Genomic DNA, 25,667 nt, shown 5'->3' with positions numbered 1-25,667 from the left:
TAAGTACTCAAGGCAAATCTTAGAAAAGGTATCTCTAAGTGGAGTGGGTTAGTATACGAGTGGTGATCATATACCGTGAGGTGTTAGAAACTAAGGACTCGGATTGTAAAAGGTTTTGCGCGAGCGCCTTGAAGCTTGGCAATAGTGGAACTTCTCAATAGCGATTGAGAAAGAAAGTGGACGTAGGACAAGGATTGTGCCGAACCACTCTAAATAGCGTTTGCATCTCTCCAAACTCATCTCTTCAATATTATTGTCTTTTACCTTTGAGCAAATAAATTGTGATCGAAAAGTAGCTTCGTAAGTACTTAAGGAATAGCTTAAGTCCGATTGGTGAAAAGCTTGATCAATTTATTTGAGTTGGTGTCTATTGGAAAGTAAAAGCTCCTTATAAATGCTTAGCAATTGAGTTAAGCTCTTGGAAAAATACTAGTACAATAACACTTTTGTATATTGTCTTTAACTTTCGCAAAAAGATTCATTGTTGTTGCAATACTCAATTCACCCCCTCTTGAGTAATTGTGCATAGGTTCTACACAAGATGCTTTCAATACATTAACTACCGAATGAGGGTCACTATCCAAGACGGCCGTCAGCTCGTCGGAAAATTTATGGCCTTCGACCGCCACATGAACCTCGTCCTCGGTGACTGCGAAGAGTTCCGGAAGCTTCCACCGGCCAAGGGAAAAAAAACGCCAGGAGAAGACCGCGAGGACCGCCGCACACTTGGCCTGGTTCTCTTACGCGGCGAGGAGGTTATCTCCATGACCGTCGAGGGTCCTCCGCCGCCTGAAGAGTCACGCGCTAAGGCCGTCAATGCCGCCGCAATGGGCGGTCCTGGCATCGGCCGTGCCGCAGGCCTAGGTATCCCCGCAGCTCCAGTTGTCCAGGCCCCGTGGTGTTGGTGGACCAGCTCCCGGCATGATGCAGCCGCAGATCTCGCGCCCGCCGCAGCTTTCGGCGCCACCAGTTTCTTATCCCGGCACTGCACCGGTTATGCGGCCGCCTGGCCAGATGCCGAGGTATCCTGGTCAGGGTCCACCGCCAATGGCACGAGCCCACCACCTCCGATGCCGCCTGGGCAATTTGCACCACCCAGGCCCGGTGGTGGGCCTCCACAGCCTTTCCCTGTTCCGCCACAGTTTGGGCAGCGGCCTATGGGTCCTCCACCACCTGGTCAGATGGTGAGAGGGCCTCCTGCTCCGCCAAGGTCGCGGATTCCCGCCCCGCCTCCGCCTCGTCCTGGGATGCCTCCCCCACCTGGCAGCGGCGTTCCGGCGTTCGGACCTCCTCGCCCAGGCATGCCTCCTCCACCGAACCCACAAAACCAGCAACAGCAGTAGTGGTAATGAACTAGGTAATTTCTTATTTTTTCCTTCTTCTATTTTGATTTGTTTATGATAACTAATATAGCTTGTGTTTTTTGGTTATCTAGCATAATTTGCGTAGGATTATATTTTTCTTTTTGTTTTTGTCTAAGATTGTGATGTCTTGATGGACGAAGAGTGGTCATGGAAGTTCATGAAATTAAGATACGATGGGAATTTGCAGTTTTGAAATAAAAATGAAATTGTTCATCGTGTATTTTGGTAGTATGATTTGTAGATATGTTAGAATGCTATCACTAGAAGCAATTAGCTGCAGACAAAGAAGACAGTATTTGGCATATCATAGTCATACTCATAAACAGTTTATTGAGTTTACTTTTGGATATAGGGTATAGTCCTAATAAATCATTTTGTTAGTTTATGATTGAGTAACAGAAGGAAATCAGTTAGTCGGTATGAAGTTTATTAGTATAATGGTAGCAGCAACTTACATGAGTTTTGTGATAAACCTTTTGTCTTTCACTTGTACCTTTGTATATGTGGGTTTATTTATAGGGAATTTCTATGGATTTTCTTCCTTTGTGTTTGTGATTTGACTGTGAATCCTGCTAATTGAATTAGGTAGCCTTCATTGTCAAACAATTTTGGTTTATTTAAATAACAATGTAGCTAATTTGAACTATCTATGGATGACTTTACTGTGAACAAACTATCTATAGAAGCTTTTGTTCTCCCCCAAAATGAAATACACTGTCTCACTTTTCATAGTTGAGCTGCACCCGTGACCATGTATCTTAGATTTCAGTTTTCACTTTATTCTCTTTTCACTTATCCATAGCCATTGAAGTTGTTATTAATTCCAAGGTCAAACTCGATACCTCCTGCCGAAGATTCTCCTTTATCCTCAAGTCTTGATTCATTCTGTGGTTTTCATGCAGGATTGTAGTCAAGCACAACTGTTCAGCTTTATTTTGGGCATTTCAATGCTAGTCAATAGTATTTTGCTAATAAATAACAGAATAAAATTTACTGGGTTAATATTGTTGTCTATCTGTGGATGACAAATAACAGAATCGAAAGAGGAGAGGGAGGGGGAGGGGGAAGACAATTAGAATAACTTAGTATACTTCTGTCACATATGTTCACATTTTCTGTCGAATATATTTCATTGCCTTGCATAAAACAGATTTTCAGGACAACCATGTTTTGTAGGATGGGATTAAATTGGTCACATCTATTTGGTGTAAAGCTAATGATCTTTTTAGAGGATTTTCCCACTTAAACATGTTGAGATTTGTAAGCTACACTTCATAGAAAGCACTTTGAGTATTTTTTTCCCATGATCTTCCATAGAGAATCTCTTATCATCCATTTCCTTTTATTATCTTCTCTCCTTCTTAATCATATTCTTTTTTATAGAAAAATGCATTTCATTAATCAAATAATAGAAATTATTGAAGCTGAATTAACTGATTGACCCCTTAGAATACATATTTGGAATATAAATTAAAGAGTGATGCTAGGTAACCAACTTTTTTTGGCCAACATCAGCCAACTTTTTTAAAATTATTTTGTTCATCTTAAAATCTAGACCCTAACTCATAAATCTTTAACCTTAAATCCTAAATTATAAACCTAAACACTAATGTTGGCTAACTAAAAGTTGGTTCTCTATACTTTCGTTAAATTAAAACATGATACAGATTGTATGTATCATGTGTTGTGTTGATCTCATTTTGGTTGGGTACTTTTACATGAGTTGAATAATTTGGTATTAATATTATTATACGAGTAGTACATTCGATTCAATCTATATAAAAGTATTAAGTATTAACCACTAGTTAGAAGTGGGGCTGTCACCTGGTGTTCTCTGTGACCGATCTGTTCTTTAATTGTACGATCATATCAATTGAATTATGTGCCTCTGCTTTTTTCTAGCTGCATTTTCAGGAACCTTTAATTTTTGCTGACATGTTAACATTACTTTCAGCCAGTTCACTGGTTATTGTAAAATCTTTGTGGGCTAAATTTTTATGAAGAAATCCATTTTTTTGTATGGCCACTAATTACAACTAATTTATTAAATCTTTAACTTGGATTTGTATTCAGCATCTTGTACTTCATTTTTGTCTTATCTGCTCTGACCTATGGTTAACTAGCATCCCTCATTTTTTTTTTTTGTCAATACTAAAGAGAAGTTTAAATTACTGTCGCAGCTAAATTCGAGTTGTTATTGTTGATGCTCTGAAGAATTGAAGATTTGGACCTTGGACATGTGCATGTTGCAAACCATCTTGTAGTTAGGGAATTTTTTAAAATGTGTTGATGAGAAGTTCTATGTTAGAAAATCATGTTTTCGGAGGAGGTTATGCCATTGCAGCCTGAGCATTAGACTTATAAATCAATTGTGTAGATTGTCAAGAAAGGAACAAAAATATGATGCCGGATTGCAAAGACAGTGTACTGATTTGTGAGTGTAGGACCGATCTGTGACCCCCATATATTTCTGATTACATAATATACTTATGACTTGGGTAATGTTGAGCAATCTTTTTAGCTATCTATAATTATTTTTGGCTATTGTTTTTATAAATTATACTGCATATTTAAAGTAGTTTTCCATGGTACATGAATCAATAAATCTCTTTGTTTCTGGGTATAAAACTCGTTACATTTATCTTTCCAAATCACAAGTAGAGAAATGGAGCATGGAAGGTTAGTCAAAATCTCAGGATGTATATTTGTTAACTATTGTGAATGTTCGTTAGTGCAGAATTAATTGTATTCTTCATTATCTATTTCTTGTTTTTAATCATTACTTTACATCATAGGTATATTGCCGTCAATTAATATTTGCATAAGTTGGATTTTTATAATGATGATCTTGGTATAATTTGCACCCTTGTACAAAACTTTACCAATATTTTCCATCCTCTCAAAAAATAAGTAAAAAATGTAATCAATAGTTGACTATTAAAAATAATACAACTTTTATTGACCCAAAAAAAAAAAATACAACTTTTAGCTGGAAAACATTGATATGAATATGAGATGATTAGTGTAGCACACAATCGCATCACTTAAGATGAATCTTCTTGTCCTTCTCGTTATCTGATAGCAGAAAGGAGTTCAAATCATAATTGTTGAACCTTTCCTAACCATCCTTTTGAGTTTAAGAGGTTGTCAAATTGGTTGTTTCATGCCAAATTGCCAATGCGTTTGAACTTAAGATGCAATTTGGTAAAAGCAAGGATCAGAAATCACTGTCTCCAACATCTTACAAACACATTTGCAAACACGAATACCACCTTTTATGTTGTCAATTAGTATTAAGAAAATTAGAATTTAAAATTTTATGTATATTATTAGGTAGAAATTTAGGTACAGTCAACTTCACGTGAAATTGATAATTGATAGCTGTTAGATAAAAATTTAATCATTTAACCGATTTCAACTGTCAACTTTACGTGAAATTGACTGCACTTAAATTTTCACCATATTATTATCTAAATATTTCATACAGTTATTTAATTTAATTAATTTTTTATGTATAGAAAATACTCATCTTTTACTTGAGGATTCAAGTGTGCATGAAATATAAATAAATAATGAATAATAAAAATTAATTTAAAATTACACAAACGATTGTTGTTTCAATTCTGTTAGGTAGACAATAAAAAATTTGAACAATGTGAATAATAGGCTGATTTTTTAGCCACTGAGAATTAAAAAAAAAAAAATCACCCCAATATTTTAATCACCCCCTCCTTTTTAAGTTTTAATCCTAATTACACTCTCTTTTAATTGAAACCTTCTCCCCAATGCCACCATCACCAACCAAGAATAAACATTCCATTTGCATGAAGACATCTCATGCCTTTTGGATTCATGATGTGATGCGTTGTGAAGTTCATGGCAAAGGTGGCCGAGAAAGGAGGGAAGGAATAAGGGAAAACTGCCATGAAATCTTGCAAAATATATATATATATATATATATATATATATATATATATATATATATATATATATATATATATATATATATATATATATATATATATCAATTACACATGTCATAATATAATAAGATAAATCTTTAAGATATAGAAAATAATGGTACCAATTATGATTTAGTTTAATTATTAATTTTTATTTTTTACATTTTAAAATTTAAAATTTAAAATAATTAATTAATAATTTAATTTATAATTTTAATTTTATTTTTCTTTTTTCCTTTTGAAAAATATAAGATAGAAACATAGATAATGAAACAGGTATCTATCTTCACGGTTTATTTTATTTTTGAGTACTAATTTTTAATTTTTAAAAGAAAATCCAATAGACAAGTACTTTAAAGTTTGTATTTTTTTTTTTGTATAACTGGATTGAGCACTACTGCTCAATATCTCAACAAATTTCATTTATGAACCAGTTTTAAATAATATATAAAGGCATTACTATAATCTGATGTCCAATTTTTGAAGAAATCATCTGCCTTCAAATAATTCATTTCACAAAATAAATTTAATGGATAAAATAGTAACAATAATTTTTTTAAATATTTTATCTTCATCATATAATATATAATATTTATTCAAAGAATTTTTCGTAATGAATGAATTTAAAGATATGTTATTGCACACTACTATATATAAAATGTCTAATAACAAACAAGATTATGAATTTCATAATAAATAATTAAAATAAATAATAACAAATAAAAAAAATTTAAAATAGACAATACAAGTAATTGTAATAAAATTAATTGTTTTATATTTTATATTTTTTAATTAAAAATAACATTTAATATAAAATTTTTCTAATATTATAAAAAATTTATGACATAATAATTGATAATAAATAAAAAATATTTATTTTTTTATGCAGTTATACAAGTTATATTTAATTTATTTAAAAATAAAAGAGATTATATTTTTTATTTTAAGTTATATGAAAAAAATCATTTATTTATTTACTTATAAATATATTCTATATTTATTAAAATTTATTAATATTTTTTTACATCGTTTGATATGTATTATTAAAGTCTATGTTTATTAAAGTCGATAAATACTTTTATTTACATATTAATACGTATTAATCTAGAATGACTTTAAAGGAAGTTGCATATGAGAATGGTTGGTATGAACGAAGTAAGAGTAGTTGTTGAAAATAATAGAAGTGGCAAGAATGAATGAAAAAATAATAAAATATTAGACAACAGTTTATAATGGACTTTGGATGTGTGGAGACTAGAGAGCAAGTAATAGATACCATGGGACATATATAAAAGATTTAGACACAAGAGTTGTGATACCATGAGCATGTAGGTGCTAAGAGTGACATGAAATCAATGTGCCAACAAATACAACATGAAGCGAAATAATAAGAAAGTATCTAGCAAGCGAAGAAGTTTTAATGTGTAGCATACATGACAAAGACAACAGTTTATAATGGACCTTGGATGCATGTGGAGAGCAAGTAATGGATACCATGAGTCATGAGACATATATAAAAGGTTTAGACACAAGAGTTATATAAGGAGTTAGGTACACTGGTGACATGAAATCAATGTACCAACAAATACAACATGAAGCGAAACAGTAAGAAAGTATTCAGCATGTGAAGAAATTTTAATGTGTAGCATACATGATAAAAGAAAATGCTGTTATTATGCCTCATATAATATATTATTGGTGTCAATAGGTTCTCTGTGTTACTTTGGAGTTATATTATCGAGTTGTATAATTATATTTGGTATTTTGTTGATAATGGATATTACCTATTTTTTATGATACTGCTAAAGAGAATAGTTTAATAAATTATAAGATATTTGTTTTTGCTTCCTTTCATGATTCTGAGTTGTATGAACAATCTAAAAAACAATGAGGCACAATAGTTGGTTAAAAAAAGTGACAATAAAAAAATACAAATAGATTATCCTTATAAAAGTGTAAGAGGGGCTTCAAAAATGTAATACATATATGTTATTACGTATTTTTTTTTTTACTTTCCAATTTCTTCTATCTTATTTTAATCTTATTAACATAATCCGAAACTAATTTTGCATATACTTATTTCACTAACAATACAAAAAATTTCATGCATAACCTTTTGCAAAATATTATTAATTTTGTCTTTTATAATATCATTTGTCTAGCATATAATACTGGTTATTTGATTGGCATACGAATGACGCAGTCTACACTTATCAATAATTTGTTAAAACATTAATATATTAATTTTTTAAACTATTAATTATGTTGAGTATTGTACGTGACATCTAAATACATGCAAATTTGTTTATAATTAAATTAAATAAATAAATTATATTTCAAAAAGATTTAATTGATTTAATATTGTTCATTTAACATATGGCACAAATTATTTGATTAGCTTATAAAGAATTCAAGAAAGTCTGCACCTACCAATGATGGAGTAAAAAGTCTTACGCATATTTTATTAATTTCTTTTTTCTTTTTTAATCTGTTTTACATTAGATAATATTATTTTTTTCTGATCATTAGATTAATATATAATATTAAAGATGTGGCAAGATAAAAACATTTGTTGAATTGATTTTTAAACTAATTTGACAACCCAATAAAATAAAATGATTTCATTTTGTTAATTTTTCTAATTTATTTTATTGTATTTTTTTTTTACTTTAAAAATTTTAGGATCTAAAAATCTTGATTTAAATAATTTCAATCATATGATAAAAAAGTGGTTCGAAAAATAGGTTTGAATTTGGGCAATTTATTGAATGTAACTAAAATAAACATATTAAAATACAATAAACAGAACCATAAATTCAACATTTATCAATAAATAATTATCAGAAGAAAAAAATGTTGCATAAATAATAGAAATAATTTGATAATATATAGACTAATTTAGACCATAAAGAAAATAAAATACATAACAAAAATTAAATATATAATTTTGTTAAACAAATAACTAATATCATTTAACTTTAATTTTCACCATTTCAAAAAAATAAAAAAAATGAATTTTTAAGCATTAGATAATTTAAAAGTACTTATTGTAGAAAAAAATACAATTATAGAAAAATAAAAAATATTATAACCCACAAAAACTATTTAATAACAAAATTGAGTTTGGTCAAAATTGAGAAAAAAAGTTGAAATTTTTAACTAATCACAAGGAATCACCACTATCAACTTATTAAATTTGAATAATATCAAGTGAGAATTAAAAAATATAACAAAATGATAAATCTAAAAGTTTTCTATTTCTCTTAATTGAAGTAGTGTTTCACCTTAAATAACTATTTTTTATAAATAGTATTCATATGACAAATAAAATAGTAAGAAGATTCATATTAGATTATGAAAACTAATGTCATTCTTATTATAGTATATAATAATCATATTATTTTAAAACATACAAAATAAAATAATAAAGTACAATTTAATTAATGTGTAAAAAAAATAAATATAAAACTTATATGGTGGTAATCCAATATAAAAACTAATGATGTACTATATTAAAATGCAACTAAAATTTATAATTATTAGTTAGAAAACTTATAACGATATACTATTATTTATTACATTAATTAAAAATAAATATTTTTATATTAATTTTTAGGATTATTGATAATAAATTTTGATTATTTGAGTAAAAATTTTGAATAATTTATGTAATAAATTTTTTTTAATAAATTAATAAGATGACTTATCAGGCAAATTAAAAAAATAACTATAGTTTTTATACATCTAGATATTTAAGAAAGACAAAAGAATTAGTTTATCAAAACTTCAACAATACATAAAAGTTATTACAATAGATGGTTATATATCAAAATGATAGATAAGATTGAGAGTTATAATAATGTTACTGGGTGATAATTAATTATGATAGAGTGAAAAGAAGCTGAAAAGACAAGAAATGAGGAGAGGATAAGGTAATATAAAAGTGGCATAAGATAATCTTTATCTTTATCTTTATCTTTATAGTAATACAAATGTGGAGCTCATTTGTTGACGTGGCACTCATACGTTGAGTCTGGGAGTTCATTTGCTGAAGTATCGTCACTAGAAATTTTAAGATTTATATTTATAAATCATAAATTATTATTTGCTTAAGTTGTTATTTTCAAATTTTAAGTTTAGGTTGTTTTACTTAGGTTGTTATTTTTAAAATTTTAATTTATTTTATTTAAGTTGTTATTTTTTAAATTTTAGACTGTTGTACTTAGATTGTTATTTTTTACATTTTAAATTATTTTACTTAGATTGTTCTTTTTTATATTTTAACACTATTTTTTAAAAATCTGTTAATTCTTTTTAGCATTATTTTTTAAAATTTTGTTGATCTTTTTTAAAATTGCAGCTACATAAATTCTTTTAAAGAAATTTAGAGTTTTAAAAAAATTTCCGTTAATTATACTTCAGTTGTTACATACTAATATTACTATAACGATTTACGTTAGTTTAGATTTTTTAAATTATTATTTGTTTAGGTTGTTATTTTCAAATTTTAAGTTTGGGTTGTTTTACTTAGTTTGTTATTTTTTAAATTTTAAATTAAAGTCAACCAAATTTAAAAAAAGTTAGTTATGATGCAAGTATAAAAGTATAAGTTATGAGAGATATAAAGCACCACAATTTAAAGTACATTAATCCATTTTTTTACATATATCCAAAATCTCTCTACTTATTCCAATGGCTGGTATTCACAAAATTGCTGACATCAATCCTACAATCGACAATTTGTGTGTACGTATACGAGTGATATGGTTATGGACACTACCAAGTTACGAAAATTCTCTATTGCCATACTCAATTGAGATGGTTTGGTTCGATAAAGACGTGAGTTTTCTACTAATATTTTTTAATTTTATTTTAAATTTATATTATTTATATTTTAAATTTATTTGTTTATCCCCATCTAATTGTTCTTTGATTTTTGTTTATCAATTCTAGAGAAAAAAAATACACGCCTTGGTACGATTACACCTACTTAGTTGGTAAGTTATTGTTTAAAAAAAAGTATAATTTATTTATAAATTTATTTATTTTATTGATAATTTCGGCTGTGTTTTGATTTTTAATAAACTTATTGATAACAATTTTTTTTTATTTTAAATCATTTCAGATGTTGTTGGATATCTTGCTGGAATTGAGAGTGAGAGAACTCTTGAAAAGAATGACAAATCTACCAAGTACACTATTATTGAATTAGAGATTGATGAATATTTATTTTTATAAATCTAAAATTTTTGATATTTTCATCTTTTTAAATTATTATTTAATTTATTTTGTTATGAATATTTTTATTAATGTTATTAATAGGTAACAAACCTTTTTATTAAGGGAAACATTTTTGAAAAAAATGCAACATCTTCTCCTCTTTGATTATTAGTAGTATCTAATTTATAAATAATAATTAATAACTAATTATAATTTTAGGATGTTGACTACACCGGTGGTTTGTTTCCAACTTCAAAAGCTTCATCAATCATTGAAGGGGAGAAAGTAAAAGGTATTAAGGTATTTGTTCAAAAAATGAATTTTTTGTTTGTTTGTTTTCTCAAAGTTAGATCTTTATTTTATTAAAAAATATTATTGAGATAAAATCAAAGGTGAGAAGGAAGTCTTTAATTTAACGTAGTATTTTGTACAGAATTTGTTGCTTGAATTCTCCAATGAAGTTGCGGATAGTGATGAATCCGAAGTATTAGAAAATGCTATTACACCAACCAAGCGACTATCTTTGGAGTCGGAAGATTCGAAGGTGCAAGGAGATACCTCAACTTGCAAGAAGATCAAAATTGAGAATGAAACTTGAGAATTTGGATGCACATGTTTTAGAATCCCTTTTAGAGTATATCTAATAGAATAATGCTAAGTTTGTTTTAGTAGAAATATTGTCTTTTCTTGAGTTGTTATTTTTCTTTTGGTTCTATTGGATTTTTATGTTTGGAATTTAGAATTTTTTTTAAATATAAATTGAACTTATTTGGTTATTATTTATGGTTTTATTTTTAATTCGATTCACACCGTTGATATTCTGTTAATTTCTAATTTAGTATTTAATGTCATAAAGTTATAAATTTCTTATATGGATTATTGTTGATACAATTAAGTTAGTTATTGATTTTTAATGTGTATTTATTTTAAAAAGAAAATCTAATTATAATTTTTAATTAAAGTATTATATTTAAAATTTTAAATTTAAATTCAAATAAACTTTTTTTGAATTTTTAAGTAAGCAATTAGGTTTGACAATATTTTTTAAAATTTTATATAATTTATAAGTTACTATGCTAATTACAAAAGATTATATTAAAGTAAATAGAATTATCAATCTTATTAAAATGTGAGGTTATTTATATTATTTAAAAAAATTAATTTGACATTTTTCTATACGTTAATTCTATTTCTAATGTTGTTTCGACAAAATTGAATTAATTTAGGAAATTTTATTTAAAAATTTAAAATTTGTACTAGCTAATTAAAAAACTCTATTTAAAATTTAAAATTTGAAATTCTAACACTAATTCAATTAAGTGACTTCTTAACCATTTCGATTTTTAAATTTAAATTTTTTTACTTGCCACATTTATAAATTTTCTCTTTATTCAATTTACATTGTTATCTTTTAAATTGTTTCTGCACAATAGAAGTACTTTCATTTTTTCTCTCTTTTTAAATATTTTTTCTAAATTTACATAATTTATAAGGTTATTAATTTTTAGATTGTATTTAATTTTATTTATTTTTATCGACAAATAATAGGATTGATACTATTTATGATGAAACTAATAAAATTATTCTTAAATTAACAAATTCCTATATTCTTGATGAACAACGAACATTTAATTAAAAAATTTTATTTAAAAATTTAAAATTTACACTAGCTAATTAGCAAATTATATTTAAAAATTTAAAATTTAAAATTCTAATACTAATTCTTAATTAAATGACTTCTTAAGTTTCGATTTTTAAATTTAATTTTTTCATTTGTCACATTTATAACTTTTTCTCTTTACTACATTTACATTGTTATTTTTTAGATTGTTTCTAAACAATAATAGAGGTACTTTCATCTTTTCCCTCTTTTTAATTATAAGCTATTCATTTTTAATTTCATTATTTAAAGAAATGAAAAAAAAAAATTTAACTATTAGTTGAATTTATTGACTGTGAAATTAAACTTTTTATTATTTGTTAAAAACTTTTTACTAGAATTTTGACATTAGAACTCATTTATTTAATAAAATAAAATATTTTGTGATTAAAATATATTTATAACTAAAATTTTCGACAAAAAATATTTAAAAAAATAATTTGGAGTATTATGACAATTCTCTCGATAAAATGCTTAACAAATTTTTTAAATAAATAAAATAAATCAAATATTTTCTTATTTTAAAAAATATATATTTTTATATTATCTTTATCTTTATAGTAATACAAATAGGGAGCTCATTTGCTGACGTGGCACTCATACGTTGAGTCTGGGAGTTTATTTGCTTAGGTGTCGTCGCTAGAAATTTTTAGATTTATATTTATAAATTATAAATTATTATTTGCTTTGGTTATTATTTTCAAATTTTAAGTTTGGGTTGTTTTACTTAGGTTGTTATTTTTTAAATTTTAAATTATTTTATTTAAGTTTATATTTTTTAAATTTTAGATTGTTGTACTTAGGTTGTTATTTTTTACATTTTAAATTATTTTACTTAGATTGTTATTTTTTACATTTTAACACTATTTTTTTAAAAAAAATTAATTCTTTTTAGTATTATTTTTTAAAATTTTGTTGATTTTTTTTAAATTGCAGCTACATAAATTCTTTTAAAAAAATTTAGAGTTTTAAAAAAAGTTACGTTAATTATACTTCGGTTGTTACATACTAATATTACTATAAAGATTTACGTTAGTTTAGAGTTTTTAAATTATTATTTGTTTAGGTTGTTATTTTCAAATTTTAAGTTTGAGTTGTTTTACTTAATTTGTTATTTTTTAAATTTTAAATTAAAGTTAACCAAATTTAAAAAAATTTAGTTACGATGCAACTATAAAAGTATAAGTTATGAGAGATGTAAAGCACCACAATTTAAAGTACATCAATCCCTTTCTTTACATATATCCAAAATCTCTCTACTTATTCCAGGTATTCACAAAATTGCTGACATCAATCCTACAATTGAAAATTTGTGTGTACGTATACGAGTGATACGGTTATGGACACTACCAAGTTACGGAAATTCTCCATTGCCATACTCAATTGAGATGGTTTGACTCGATGAAGAGGTGAGTTTTCTACTAATATTTTATTATTTAAAAAAAAGTATAAATTATGTATAAATTTATTTATTTTATTGATAATTTTGGCTGTGTTTTTTTTTTAACAAATTTATTGACAACAATTTTTTTTTATTTTAAATCATTTCAGATGTTGTTGGATATCTTGCTAGAATTGGGAATGAGAGTACTCTTGAAAAAGATGGCAAATCTACCAAGTATACTATTATCGAATTAGAGATTGATGATGGGTAATTATCTATTTATTTTTATAAATGTAAAAATTTTGATAATCTCATCTTTTTAAATTATAAATCTCTCTACTTATTCCAATGGCTGGTATTCACAAAATTGCTGACATCAATCCTACAATCGAAAATTTGTGTGTACGTATACGAGTGATACGTTTATGGACACTACCAAGTTACGGAAATTCTCCATTGCCATACTCAATTGAGATGGTTTGGCTCGATGAAGAGGTGAATTTTCTACTAATATTTTATTATTTTAGAAAAAGTATAATTTATGTATAAATTTATTTATTTTATTGATAATTTCGGCTGTGTTTTTTTTTTAACAAATTTATTGACAATAATTTTTTTTTATTTTAATAAATTATTTATAAATTATTTGCTTAAAAAGTTACTTTTAAATGTTTAAATTATAGTTACATTTTACTTTAATTATAATAATATTACTCTTTTATTTAAAGAAAAAGCTAATAAATTATTATTTTCAAAAAAATTAAGTTCACTTAATAACTAATCGCAATAAATAAGTTCACGTAATTATTGTAGTTACCTTATATTCCTATTTACTCTCTTTGATTTTTGAAAAAACTATAGTGTTAATTAGTTAGTTATTAGAGTTTATGATTTAAATTTATTTATTTTATCTATAAATTTAAGTCAAATTCAAATCAAACTTAATTATATTTTAGAAAATTCTAATTATAAGTCAATTATAAAAGTACAAATTAAAAATATATAATACAATATTTCTATTATTTAGTACAATCAATTACTTTCAGTTAATATCTTTAACTGAAAAAATTTAAGAAACAGATAATTTTAATTCGTTGTACATAGATTATTTTTATTTATTTATCTTATTTATTTAATTTTTTTAGATTTAAAAATTCACTAAATTAAGAGATTTGTTTGTTTTTTATATTCAAATCAAACTTAAATTTGTTTTTTAAATTTAAATTATACTTAAATTAAATGTTGATAAATTAATAAAATTTAAATATAAAATATTTGTTACAATCATAACAAATTGTAATTCTAATATCTATTTTCTCCAAAAAAATAATTAATTAATTAATGTTTTAAAGTTTTAAAATTTAAAATAAAATAAAATAAAATTTGATATCAACACATTATTGTGAAACAATTAAGTAACTATGACATTTCAAAATTGTTAATTATTAATATAGAGCTAATTTTTTAATTTTATTTGATATAATAAAATTTAAATTTTAAATTCTACCTATATTTTTATAAAATTTAAAGAGATCTATCTATATTTTTACAAAAATCTTCAAATTTTCAAGTTGTGGTTATCTCCTTCAAAAGATTCTTTTTGTTTATTTTCTTAAAGTTGAAGTTTAATTTTATTTTAAAAATATTATTGAGTTAAAATAAAATGTAAGAATGATGTCTTTTATTTAATGTAGTGTTTTGTACCGAATTTATGTGTATAAAGAATAATAATAAGAAAAAAGAATAGTACGCAGCATAGTGAGATAATACAATAAAAATATAAATTAATAATTTTAAAAAATAATAAAACTAAACATAATTTAAAAAATTGAATATAAAATTAAAAAAAATAAAATATTTTTTATTTATTAAAAATATGTATAAAGATAAAGAAAACATTGCATAAAAAATTTATTTTTACTTTAAATTAAATATTATTAAAAAAAATTTAATAATGTTTATAAATAATTAAATTATAAATAATCTTTGTAAATCTTTATCTTAGTTTTGTTATATATAATAACAACATAATAAAATTTTCAATATCTTATTTAATTTAAATTTATAAATCTTATACATTCTAAAAAAATTTTAATATCTTATTTAATTTAAATTTATAAATTTTATACATTTTAAAAATTAAATAACCTATAAAATTTTTATATTCATTTTTAAATTTTTATAAATTCTTAACTATTTTATTATTTAATCATTTATAAATAAAAAATAAAATTATAAAAATTAATTTCTTTAAAATAATAAAAAAACGGCTCAACAAGTAGGCCTCGCAACATGGATCCTATCCGCGGGTACCCAATCCAACCCAACCCGGTCGGATAGGGTTACCAATCTGATTCGCTGTGGATAGGGTTGCCAATCCGATTCGCTGCGGACAGGGTTAAGTGCGGAGCGGGTAGAGTGCGGGTTGAGTCTTAACCCTACCCGCACCTGCATAATATGTATTATATATGTTTAAAAATATTATATATAGGAAATAAACCAAGGACCTTAAGTATGTGAAAAGGCTCTAACTACTGAAACCAAATTTATAAATTTGTAAACTTTACCTATTAAATTTATCAAAAATTTACAAAAAAAAAGGAGAGATCAATTCAAAAGCAAGAGCAACCTTCGGTCAAACAAATAAACGGTATCGTTGTATCTTGTATGTTTAGGGTTGAAATAAAGAAAAAAGCAGCCTTCAGTCCTTCACTTTCTCCTCTTCGAACCATGGAAGCCTTGGCACACTAAGCCCTAGCCCCTTCGCCGAACAGCTTCGTCTTCATCTCACTCACCGTCTTCGTCTGTACTCTGGGTGTTCGTCGTCTTCGCCTGTCTTCTGCTCGTCGTCGTCCTCGTCTGCCCTCTACTCGCGCCGTCGTCTTAGTTTGGTCGCCGAAGGTCAGCACTGCCTGCTCACTACTTTCTGTTCTTCGATTTTTTTTATTTTTTTTTCATGCCCTCTTTTTCTGGTTTTCTGCTCACTGCTCTTTGCTCTGTTCACTCTTTTTTTTACTGCTCTATTCTTCATTTTGTTGTGTTTGGATATTTTTCAGCCCGCAGATAGGATAGGGTTGAGTCGTGGATACTAGATAGGGTTAGGATTGGGTTCAAACCCTATCCTCCTCTACCCGTTGCCATCCCTGTCAACAAGTACCCGCTAGTTGTTTATAAATCCTTTTCCTATACTTCTCCTTGTTGTTTATATTAAACAGGCCCAGTGGCCCAGACCCACGACATCAACGACGAAAAGTAACGATCCACAGACCGCGTAGCCAATCTAGCTTCCAGGTTCCAGCCTCCGCCCTTTCCGTCGCGAGCTCCGCCACCAATCGCCGCCACAACCAAATCCTCGGCCCCCCCAGCCACCGCCATCAAAGTCATCTCGAAGCCCCCTTCTCAGGTTTGTTCTTAGAATCTCTCTCTCTCTCTCTCTCTCTCTCTCTCTCTCTCTCTCAATCTTATATATCTCTAATTCCCTATGATTGCTATGGATTAGAGATTTTATATTTCTTTGAATGCAACCGTTATAATGTGACTCTAATTGCGAATTATTCAATTTCTCTGTTATGTTTGTAATCTGAAGACAACCACTGAATTAGGGTTTCTTTTGTTTGTTTTTAGTTTTTAGTTTTTTTTGTCTGAAACATTTGAACCGGATAATCGATGGGGAAAAATGAATTTCTTACACGGAAAGCCATCGCCAATCGAATCATGGCAAAAGGGCTGCAGAAGCTTAGGTGGTACTGCCAGATGTGCCAGAAGCAATGCCGAGACGAGAATGGGTTCAAATGCCACTGCATGAGTGAAAGCCACCAGCGCCAGATGCAGATTTTTGGCCAAAACCCACATCAGATAATCGAGGGTTATTCCGAGGAGTTTGAGACATATTTCCTTGAGCACATGAAGCGCAGCCATCGGTTCAGCCGCATTGCTGCCACCGTGGTTTATAATGAGTACATCAATGACAGGCATCATGTTCATATGAACTCCACTCAGTGGGCAACTCTTACAGAGTTTGTGAAGTACTTGGGTCGAACGGGGAAGTGTAAAGTCGAGGAAACACCTAAGGGTTGGTTCATTACATATATAGATAGAGATTCTGAGACCCTTTTCAAGGAGAGGATGAAGAATAAGAGGATCAAGGCAGATATGGTGGAGGAAGAGAAGCAAGAGAAGGAGATTATGAAACAGATCGAAAAAGCTGAGCAATTGATGCAACGGTAAGATACTACTGAGGCTGATCAGGCTTCAAGGGTCGAGGCTCCGAGGGAACTAAATGTGGAAGATGGAGTTAAGATAGGATTTTCTCTTGGGGCATCGGCTAAGCCTGTGATCAAAGAGAAACATGAGTCATCGAAGAAGGCTGTGTTTGATGAGGATGAGGAAGATAAATTCGAGGGAAGGAATCTGGGAAATAGTTTGAAGAGAAAAGAGAGTGGCGGTGGAGGAAAGTCAACCTTGGAAGAATTGATTAGGGAAGAGGAGAAGAAAAAGGAGAAAATCAACAGGAAGGACTATTGATTGCATGAGGGAATTATTGTTAAGTTTATGAGCAAGGCCTTGGCAGAGAAGGGGTACTACAAGCAAAAGGGTGTGGTGAGAAAGGTGATTGACAAATATGTTGGGGAAATTGAAATGCTTCAAAGCAAGCATGTGCTGAGAGTCGATCAGGAAGAGCTTGAAACTGTGATTCCACAAGTTGGGGGCCGTGTAAAAATTGTCAATGGTGCATATCGTGGATCAACTGCGAAACTTTTGGGGGTGGATACGGATCATTTTTGTGCAAAGGTGCAGATAAAGAAAGGTGCCTATGATGGCAGGGTACTCAAAGCAGTGGAATATGAAGACATTTGTAAAATAGCACAATGAGTTTGATGAGAATAATAACCAAGTGATTGTGTGTTAAGTTGGTTGAATAACATTGTTTATTCTTATGTATCCGTCTGTAATTTTTTATCTATATGAGATCAATCATGACGATAATCTTCCCTGTTAAAAGATTGAATGCGTGCTTGATTGGCAATGGAGAATCTTTTTACTTTCCGGTAGTAAGAAAATTGCGGGGAGATGGTGATTGTAAGCTCCAAACTACAATGTTATACGTGCAATTAATGAACTACTTAATTTTGATTGGCAATGGAGAATCTTTTTACTTTCTGGTAGTAAGAAAATTGCGGGGAGATGGTGATTGTAAGCTCCAAACTACAATGTTATACGTGCAAGTAATGAACTTCTTAATTTTAGAACGTAACGGTTCAATGTTCACAAGGTTGAGGTGGTGTTGTTCTACTTACATGTATATACATTCGATTATTCTTGTATCAGTTGCACATATGAAGAAAAAAGGTTATGCATATGAAGAAGGTTATGATTATGAATTTCTTTTCTTCTGCATCATTATATTAAGATATAAACTGTAGAATATGAGAATTTCTTACTCAAATTTAAAAGGTTTATTTGGTGTGTCCAAACTACACTTTTTCATGCATAGTTTATGAAATTTCATGAGCTGATTAAGATAGATCTTCACGCTAATCTGTATATACCATGTAGTATGGAACGGGACGACTTAGAGAAGCGTTGATGCCACTCAGTTATTTTCAGAATCTATACTTCCCCTTTTATAAGATTGAACATGACTCAGAATTAGATGAAACATCAGGTAAGAATAAACAAAATCAAAGAGTTACATTTATTACATAAGAACAAAAAATTAGTAACATGTAACTCGATACATTAAAACAAAAATGAACCTTTGATCTACTACACCCTGCTGCGTTAATCTACAAAATATATCTTGACAACTCAAGTCAAGAATACCAAAATTTGTTCTACCGATGAAACACTAACAGAATACAAGATATTCAATTACAAAATTTTAAAATGGAAGTGATGAATGATTGGGCTTAAATGTTGATCATCGCCGGGTGATTTGTTTCCTCCGGTTTGATAAACTTGGAAAGCACCTTCACATCACAAATCCAATGGAAGCATCAAGAGGTAACTGTTGAAAACATGAGATGAAGTCGGTCAGCAGGCGAGTCGTAGGAGCTACACAAATATAGCAATTGAGAGATATTATATGCACTACTCTGTATACACTTCTCTTATATACCAAATAAACGCCATCGATAAAAAGTGAGAGAAGATAAAAAATTCGACTTTTATATCATAAAAGAAAGGTGTACAAGAAATGTGCACAATAAAAGTAGTACATTTCTCTAGGGCTGCACACGGATCGGATCGGATCGGATATAGCTTAAAATTCTATCCGATCCGCACTGCACTCATAGGATCGGATCGGATACGATATCCGCAATTTTTTAGGCTGGATCTGATCCGATCCGATCCGCATACTTGCGGATCGGATATCGGGTATATCCGCATAATTCAAAAGAAACTATTTTAAAATTCTATTTGGCTGTTTTTACAAAAAAATATCCAGAAAATTTATTTTTTTATCTGTTTAAGTCTATTTACTCATAAAATATTATCAATAATAGTTCTCTTGAATAACAAAAATAAAATAATAACACAAGATTTAAGTTTAATTATTCTAAGTTGAAGTACAACATAAAAGATTAAAAACAAAATATCATAAAATTCATAAAATAACACACTAAAATTCATATAACATTAGGGTTTACTTTCTTAAACTATGCTATTTATATGTGATGTGCGGATATGCGGATTTGCGGATCGGATCCGCGGATATCACTGCCGAATCCGCAATCCGATCCGACCATAGTGCGGATCAGACCCGATCCGATCCGATGACTCTGCGGATCGGATAATATCCGCAAAATTCGGATCGGATGCGGATAATTACCGCGGATATGCGGATATTATCCGATCCATGTGCAGCCCTACATTTCTCCACTGACAGAAAGTATTAATGAGTGCCATATTAGCAGTAGTAGTTGATAACATCAACATTCAAGCCCTGAGATGAGCAAGACAAGCACTAATGATCTTATGATTAAAAAGGGAACGTCAATTTTTATATATCTGTAGATAAGTTATTATAGCTTCATGCATCACTTAACAACAGTCCAACTGAGGGACTTACTTTGAAGATGTTGCTATGAAGGTTTCAGATATCCTGCTCATCCATCTCCTCAAGAATAACATATTTGCCAGAAGAATCTGTTGTGTGAAGCACTGCCACCTCACCTTCACCAAAATGGCCCTTCTGAAGCTTCAGATATCTAAAATAGAAAAATAGATCGAAAAAACATATAAATAAGCATAATAAAATTAAAGGAAAAAGAATTTTGGAAGACAAGTTTGCTGATGACTTACTTGTACCAGTTTGAATAAACTGACACCAAACAGAATAGTGCAGAGACCGAGTCCTTTCACCCATGTAAATTTATCATGAAAGTACAATACCGCAACCTACACATAAACAGCATATAACCAGAAAGTGCAAGTAAATCTACAATAAGCAACCGCAACACTAAGAAACCTCTATCCTATTCGAACATAACATGCAACAGTTATAAAAAATATAGTACTAAATTAATTCATATATTGAAGCAATGTAATCTTGACAGAATAATACCGAAAGGATCTGGTAATAAACATAAAAGATTAAGAGGGATCACTGGATATTCATATCAAAAGATAAGAACAATATCGAAGCGTAGTTCATACCAATATTGTGACAGCCTCCTTGACTACCCCTGCTATTGGGACTGTGACTGCACTGGTTACTGAGACCAAAAAATATTCGGTTAACACCTGGAACAAGAAAAAATATCATATGGTTTCCTGTTGAGACTGTAAGTTTTAAGTAGAAGAGAAAGAAAAGAGAAGAAGAAAGATTATTAAACCATATGGACGTATTATTCTGATAGAACATGATGTGTTTACAAGAGAGGAATACTATCTCTATTTATAACGAAGTGAAATCCTAATCCTAGTTATGTAAGAATTAAGGAAATGATCATGAAATAAGTAGATATCTCAGCTAATCCTAGGACATAGGATTTGATATGATGAAATATGATAGAGATATTACAAGATATTCTCCTTATTTCTAACAAAGCCTATCTCAAAAAAGTCAATAAGAAGCTAGTTGTGTTAGATCAGAGCACAAATGAATCTTGAAGGGAATAGCATTACCATGTAAAAGGCAAGAAAGCCCCCCAAAATCATCAGGAAGAAACTTTGAGTAATATGCCTTGAATCATCAAAGTATTTGTTGTTATGGAGTTCATGCCATGGATCTAATGCAAGAGAGAGAAGTGCAGTTGCCACTGCCATTACTGGTGCTACATAGCTCATAAGAGTAAGTGGATCTTTTAGACCTGAAACATTTGAAAATGCACATAAAGGCTTTGCTAGACTATAATAGAACTTTCAAAATTTGTATTAGTAAAGTAAGGGATAAAGGACACTACTTACATCTAAGATTCTAACATCGAAAATATCTTTTGATTCATTTTATGAAACTATCCTTGCCATTACCTATCTCCTAGATATCAATCCTGGTTGAGATTTTAAGCCTATTCATTAAGGTCTATATATATTTGCCTTCATCTCCTAAATATACTATGGAGTATGGAGGATTTAGTTCAACATATGAAATGAATAAATAATGGAGAGAGTAGTGACCTATGTAAACTAATTTATTGCTATCTACAACTACAAATGGTGTACAATGATCACTTAAACATCTGCTTTAGTTTTCTAACAATCATATGATCTCTCATGCTTAGGATATTTATGATATCTTAGGTATAAAGTACACATCTACCTTTTTTTTAAAGTACATCTGCGTTTTCAGTAAAGGCACAAAGATTCTGCTATCAATTTATACAGGAACCAAAAAAACAAAAGGCACTAAGTTATATTAAATTTATGGGTCGATTGACTGAAACCAACAAGAAATAAATAAGCAAAAGATTATTTTAACCAATAAAGTTTATCAAATATATTGTAAAAAATCTATTGTGAATGAAGATGTGCCTAATGATTCATGTGGAGTTATACAGGGAACTTACCATAGGTTTCTTTCTTCAATTTGGTTTTTGAGTCCACATGCACAACAAGAATGAAAATTAGGTTCCGCGGCAACAAAACAAGGTAAGAATACTAGTTACAAAGGGCACAAAGAAAAATAATGAAACTTTAATGTGGTTCTGCAAGTGCTCACTTGTATTTTATACAGACTTTTTAAGCAAAAGGAAAAAAATGCAAATATCATACCTGCAAAAGGATCTGGGTCATACACCAGTGGAACCCAGACATAATAGCAGCAAGCATAACAAGTATAAACCCCCATAACTGAAATTCTGTCTCTTTTGCAACTGCAATGCACAGAAATAAGATGGGTATGTGTGTGAATTCTCAATGTGGCACGTTTTCCTAATGCTTGAAAAGTTCGCTGGGCAAGCTTCAATTGAAAATTTAAAATCAAGAGAACTTGTAATCGTGATACTATATAGAACTGAGAAACATTCACCATGACAGTAAAAAATAATTAAAACCCAATATCCGTTGAAATCTTTAACTGGTTCACTGTTCAATAGTTTGCTAAACAATGTTGAGGTATTAACTGGAAAAACCAAAATTCAGAATGGACTAGGAACTTCCAAGAGCACACAAAGACATAGGGGCCATTCTAAATTCTGATAAACATTCCAAAATATCATGGAAAAGCAAATGAAGTAAATTAACAATGTAGATCAACTCCTCTCCAGAAGCTATTTCACATAAAAAATTAAGATGTTTAAAGAAATCGCATATTCAACATGGAACGATATGATGGAACCATGGAACTGTTAATTAGCATCCATATTCAGCTAATCTTTGTTAATGCCTGTTGGCAGCTATACTGGGTCAGATGTTATGATTTTGTAAGTGCAAATAAATGTAAATTATAACGAGGAGCTCTTAGACTGAACGTGCCTGTTAGTAATATGCCGATAGAGATGACTACAACGATGCCAGATAGTTTATAGCTTGGTGCCTCCAACCTTCCAACAAATATTTGACAATTCAATGGCGAAAACATGAATTGAAACAATTGACTTGTTTATACTTGAATACGCACACAGATGACATATGGGGAAAAGAGAAAATTACCCGAATGCAAAAGCAAAAAAATTGGAGCCCCAGACTTACACTGCAAGTGGAAAGGACAATGAAGTTAGGGAAGAAAAATAGTATCTTCTACAAAATAGAGGGCGATGTAGTGAAATGAGACGTGACATTACAAAAGAATTTAAACAAATATTTCCCTCAGGTTACATAGAGAAGAACAGAAATATCACCTAACATTGCGACAGAGATGGAAATTAAAGATGCATTGCTCAGGTTAACATCCAATGCTGTTCCAAGAGCAGTCGGCACAACTGTGAAAGGCAAAGTCCATCTGTGGCATTAGTTGATAGAAAAGTTAATATAACGAGTGATGAGAATTTTGCATGAAAAACAGCTTCACTGTAAAGAAATGGCACAAGATATTTTTAATTAAAAAAAAAAAGGAAAAGAAGGAAGAGGGAAGGGAGAGGGGGGGGGGGGGGTTAACTATAACAAAAAAGTGGCATGCCTTCAAATATCCCAAGTAGTGTTGTAACTATACATTTTGTTAGTATTTCCCGAGTCAGAATAACAACTACCACAAAGAGCAATGAACTATAACAGTCAATAACACAAACTTAATGATAAAAAAAATGTATCTAGAAGTTTCAATATGGAATATCCAAAGGAGCATAACCAAGTGAGCAGAGAACAATAGCAATAATGAGATAGCAGAGTTCAAAGGCTACCTTTCAAAAAGTAATCCCTCCAAGACATGACAACAGTTTGAAATTTATGAGACCAGCACCAGGTAATAATCCTTGATAGGACACCTTGCATCATGAAGTGGAAAGTATTCATCATATAAGAGCCGGGAACTTCCCCATATCAGCTCCTAATAGAGTTTTATTGTACCTGTCCAAATTAGTAGAAAAACAAGAAAATGCGAATCGTAAATAACCTTACATAGTGTATCTATGCATGTGATGACTATATGTATCAAGAAGAAACTTACAGGGTCAAACATAGACTGAATGTGTACCAAATAAGAATGAAAACAAACGTCTTTAAAATATATCCCATAGAAATAGGATTGCGGGAGCTTTTTGCCAATGATCCATGATCTTCCAAGGACATGGAGGAGTCAACATGGGTCAGTCCCCCTGTAGGCCTGTTCTCAATATCAAAAGGCACATGCTTCTCAGATCCATTTACTCTCCGATGAATTGAATCTTCATCCATGTAACTAGCACCATACAAAATGCTATGCTGAAACTTTAGGTGAAACAGTCTCTCCCTTTCTAAAGGTCCTCTTTGTAGCTCCTGATGAAATGATAATTCAAAACGAGGGTCTTCGTCCACAAGATCATTCCTTGCATTTCCTAATTCCCAATTGAAATGGACTTCTTCGTCCGCATCACACCAGCGTGAAAATGAAGGCTCTCTACCAAAGACAGAACCTACTCTTCCACTGTTACCACCAGTGATCCTAGCAAAGTTGCCCTTGTCAGAATCCAATTCACTCTGTACCATTTCCTTCTGTATGTCAAATTATTGCCATTTATATACTCCACAACAAATCCAGCATACTCTTTGACCAAAACCAACTACTTAACCTCACTTGGGTGCATAACAAAGCCAGCGCACAAGCTGCCTTTCTAGCACAGGACCTGGTTTCATAATCAAATTCATCAAAGTACGCCTGCATGATGGACTTAAAATCATTGATCAGTAATCAAAGAATAAACAAATTAAACATTGATTGTCATTACATCTTAGAACAATAAGCCAAGATATTTTTAAAAACCAAAAGAAACAATTGCTCCTTGATAGCCACCACCATTTTGCAGATAGATTAAGCTAAATATTCATAGCAGATAGGTACATCTTCCCTATTCATCTAAATGAAGCAATAATGATACAAACATTGATTGTTTAGAAACTACTAGGAAAGACCAATTCTTCAAATTTTTTTTATCGAAATTAGTTTATGCTAATTATGCAATGTTAGACAATGCAATGAAAATAACAATAACAAAATACGG

The 25,667-nt window shown here is 29.6% G+C and overlaps 2 protein-coding genes and 2 pseudogenes across 5 annotated transcripts; 3 read left to right on the top strand and 1 right to left on the bottom strand.

The window, feature by feature from the left end:
* Positions 1-434: 434 nt before the first annotated feature.
* LOC112765399 (uncharacterized) lies at positions 435-3,866 on the top strand (annotated as a pseudogene).
* A 12,211-nt stretch (positions 3,867-16,077) lies between these two features.
* Positions 16,078-18,730, top strand: LOC112764867 (KIN17-like protein). 4 transcript variants are annotated; one of them, XM_072223179.1, is made up of 3 exons: positions 16,078-16,491; positions 16,647-16,993; positions 17,215-18,730. In XM_072223179.1, exon 3 carries the CDS (start codon positions 17,257-17,259, stop codon positions 17,815-17,817), a length of 561 nt encoding a protein of 186 aa, XP_072079280.1. In that variant the 5' UTR covers positions 16,078-16,491; positions 16,647-16,993; positions 17,215-17,256; the 3' UTR covers positions 17,818-18,730. The 4 variants fall into 4 exon arrangements, with proteins under 4 accessions (XP_072079280.1, XP_072079282.1, XP_072079281.1 ...); XM_072223181.1 differs by having other exon boundaries at positions 16,105-16,491; positions 17,222-18,730; XM_072223180.1 differs by having other exon boundaries at positions 16,169-16,491; positions 16,806-16,993.
* On the top strand, positions 18,142-18,462 carry LOC140181019 (KIN17-like protein). Its single transcript, XM_072223282.1, has one exon. It carries the CDS (start codon positions 18,142-18,144, stop codon positions 18,460-18,462), a length of 321 nt encoding a protein of 106 aa, XP_072079383.1.
* A 532-nt stretch (positions 18,731-19,262) lies between the features above and the next one.
* Positions 19,263-25,324, bottom strand: LOC112765486 (probable sugar phosphate/phosphate translocator At1g06470; annotated as a pseudogene).
* Positions 25,325-25,667: the final 343 nt, after the last annotated feature.

The sequence above is a fragment of the Arachis hypogaea genome, chromosome 17, assembly GCF_003086295.3.
Source record: "Arachis hypogaea cultivar Tifrunner chromosome 17, arahy.Tifrunner.gnm2.J5K5, whole genome shotgun sequence".
Classification (NCBI taxonomy): domain Eukaryota; kingdom Viridiplantae; phylum Streptophyta; class Magnoliopsida; order Fabales; family Fabaceae; genus Arachis; species Arachis hypogaea.
This window is presented reverse-complemented; position numbering and strand designations above follow the sequence as displayed.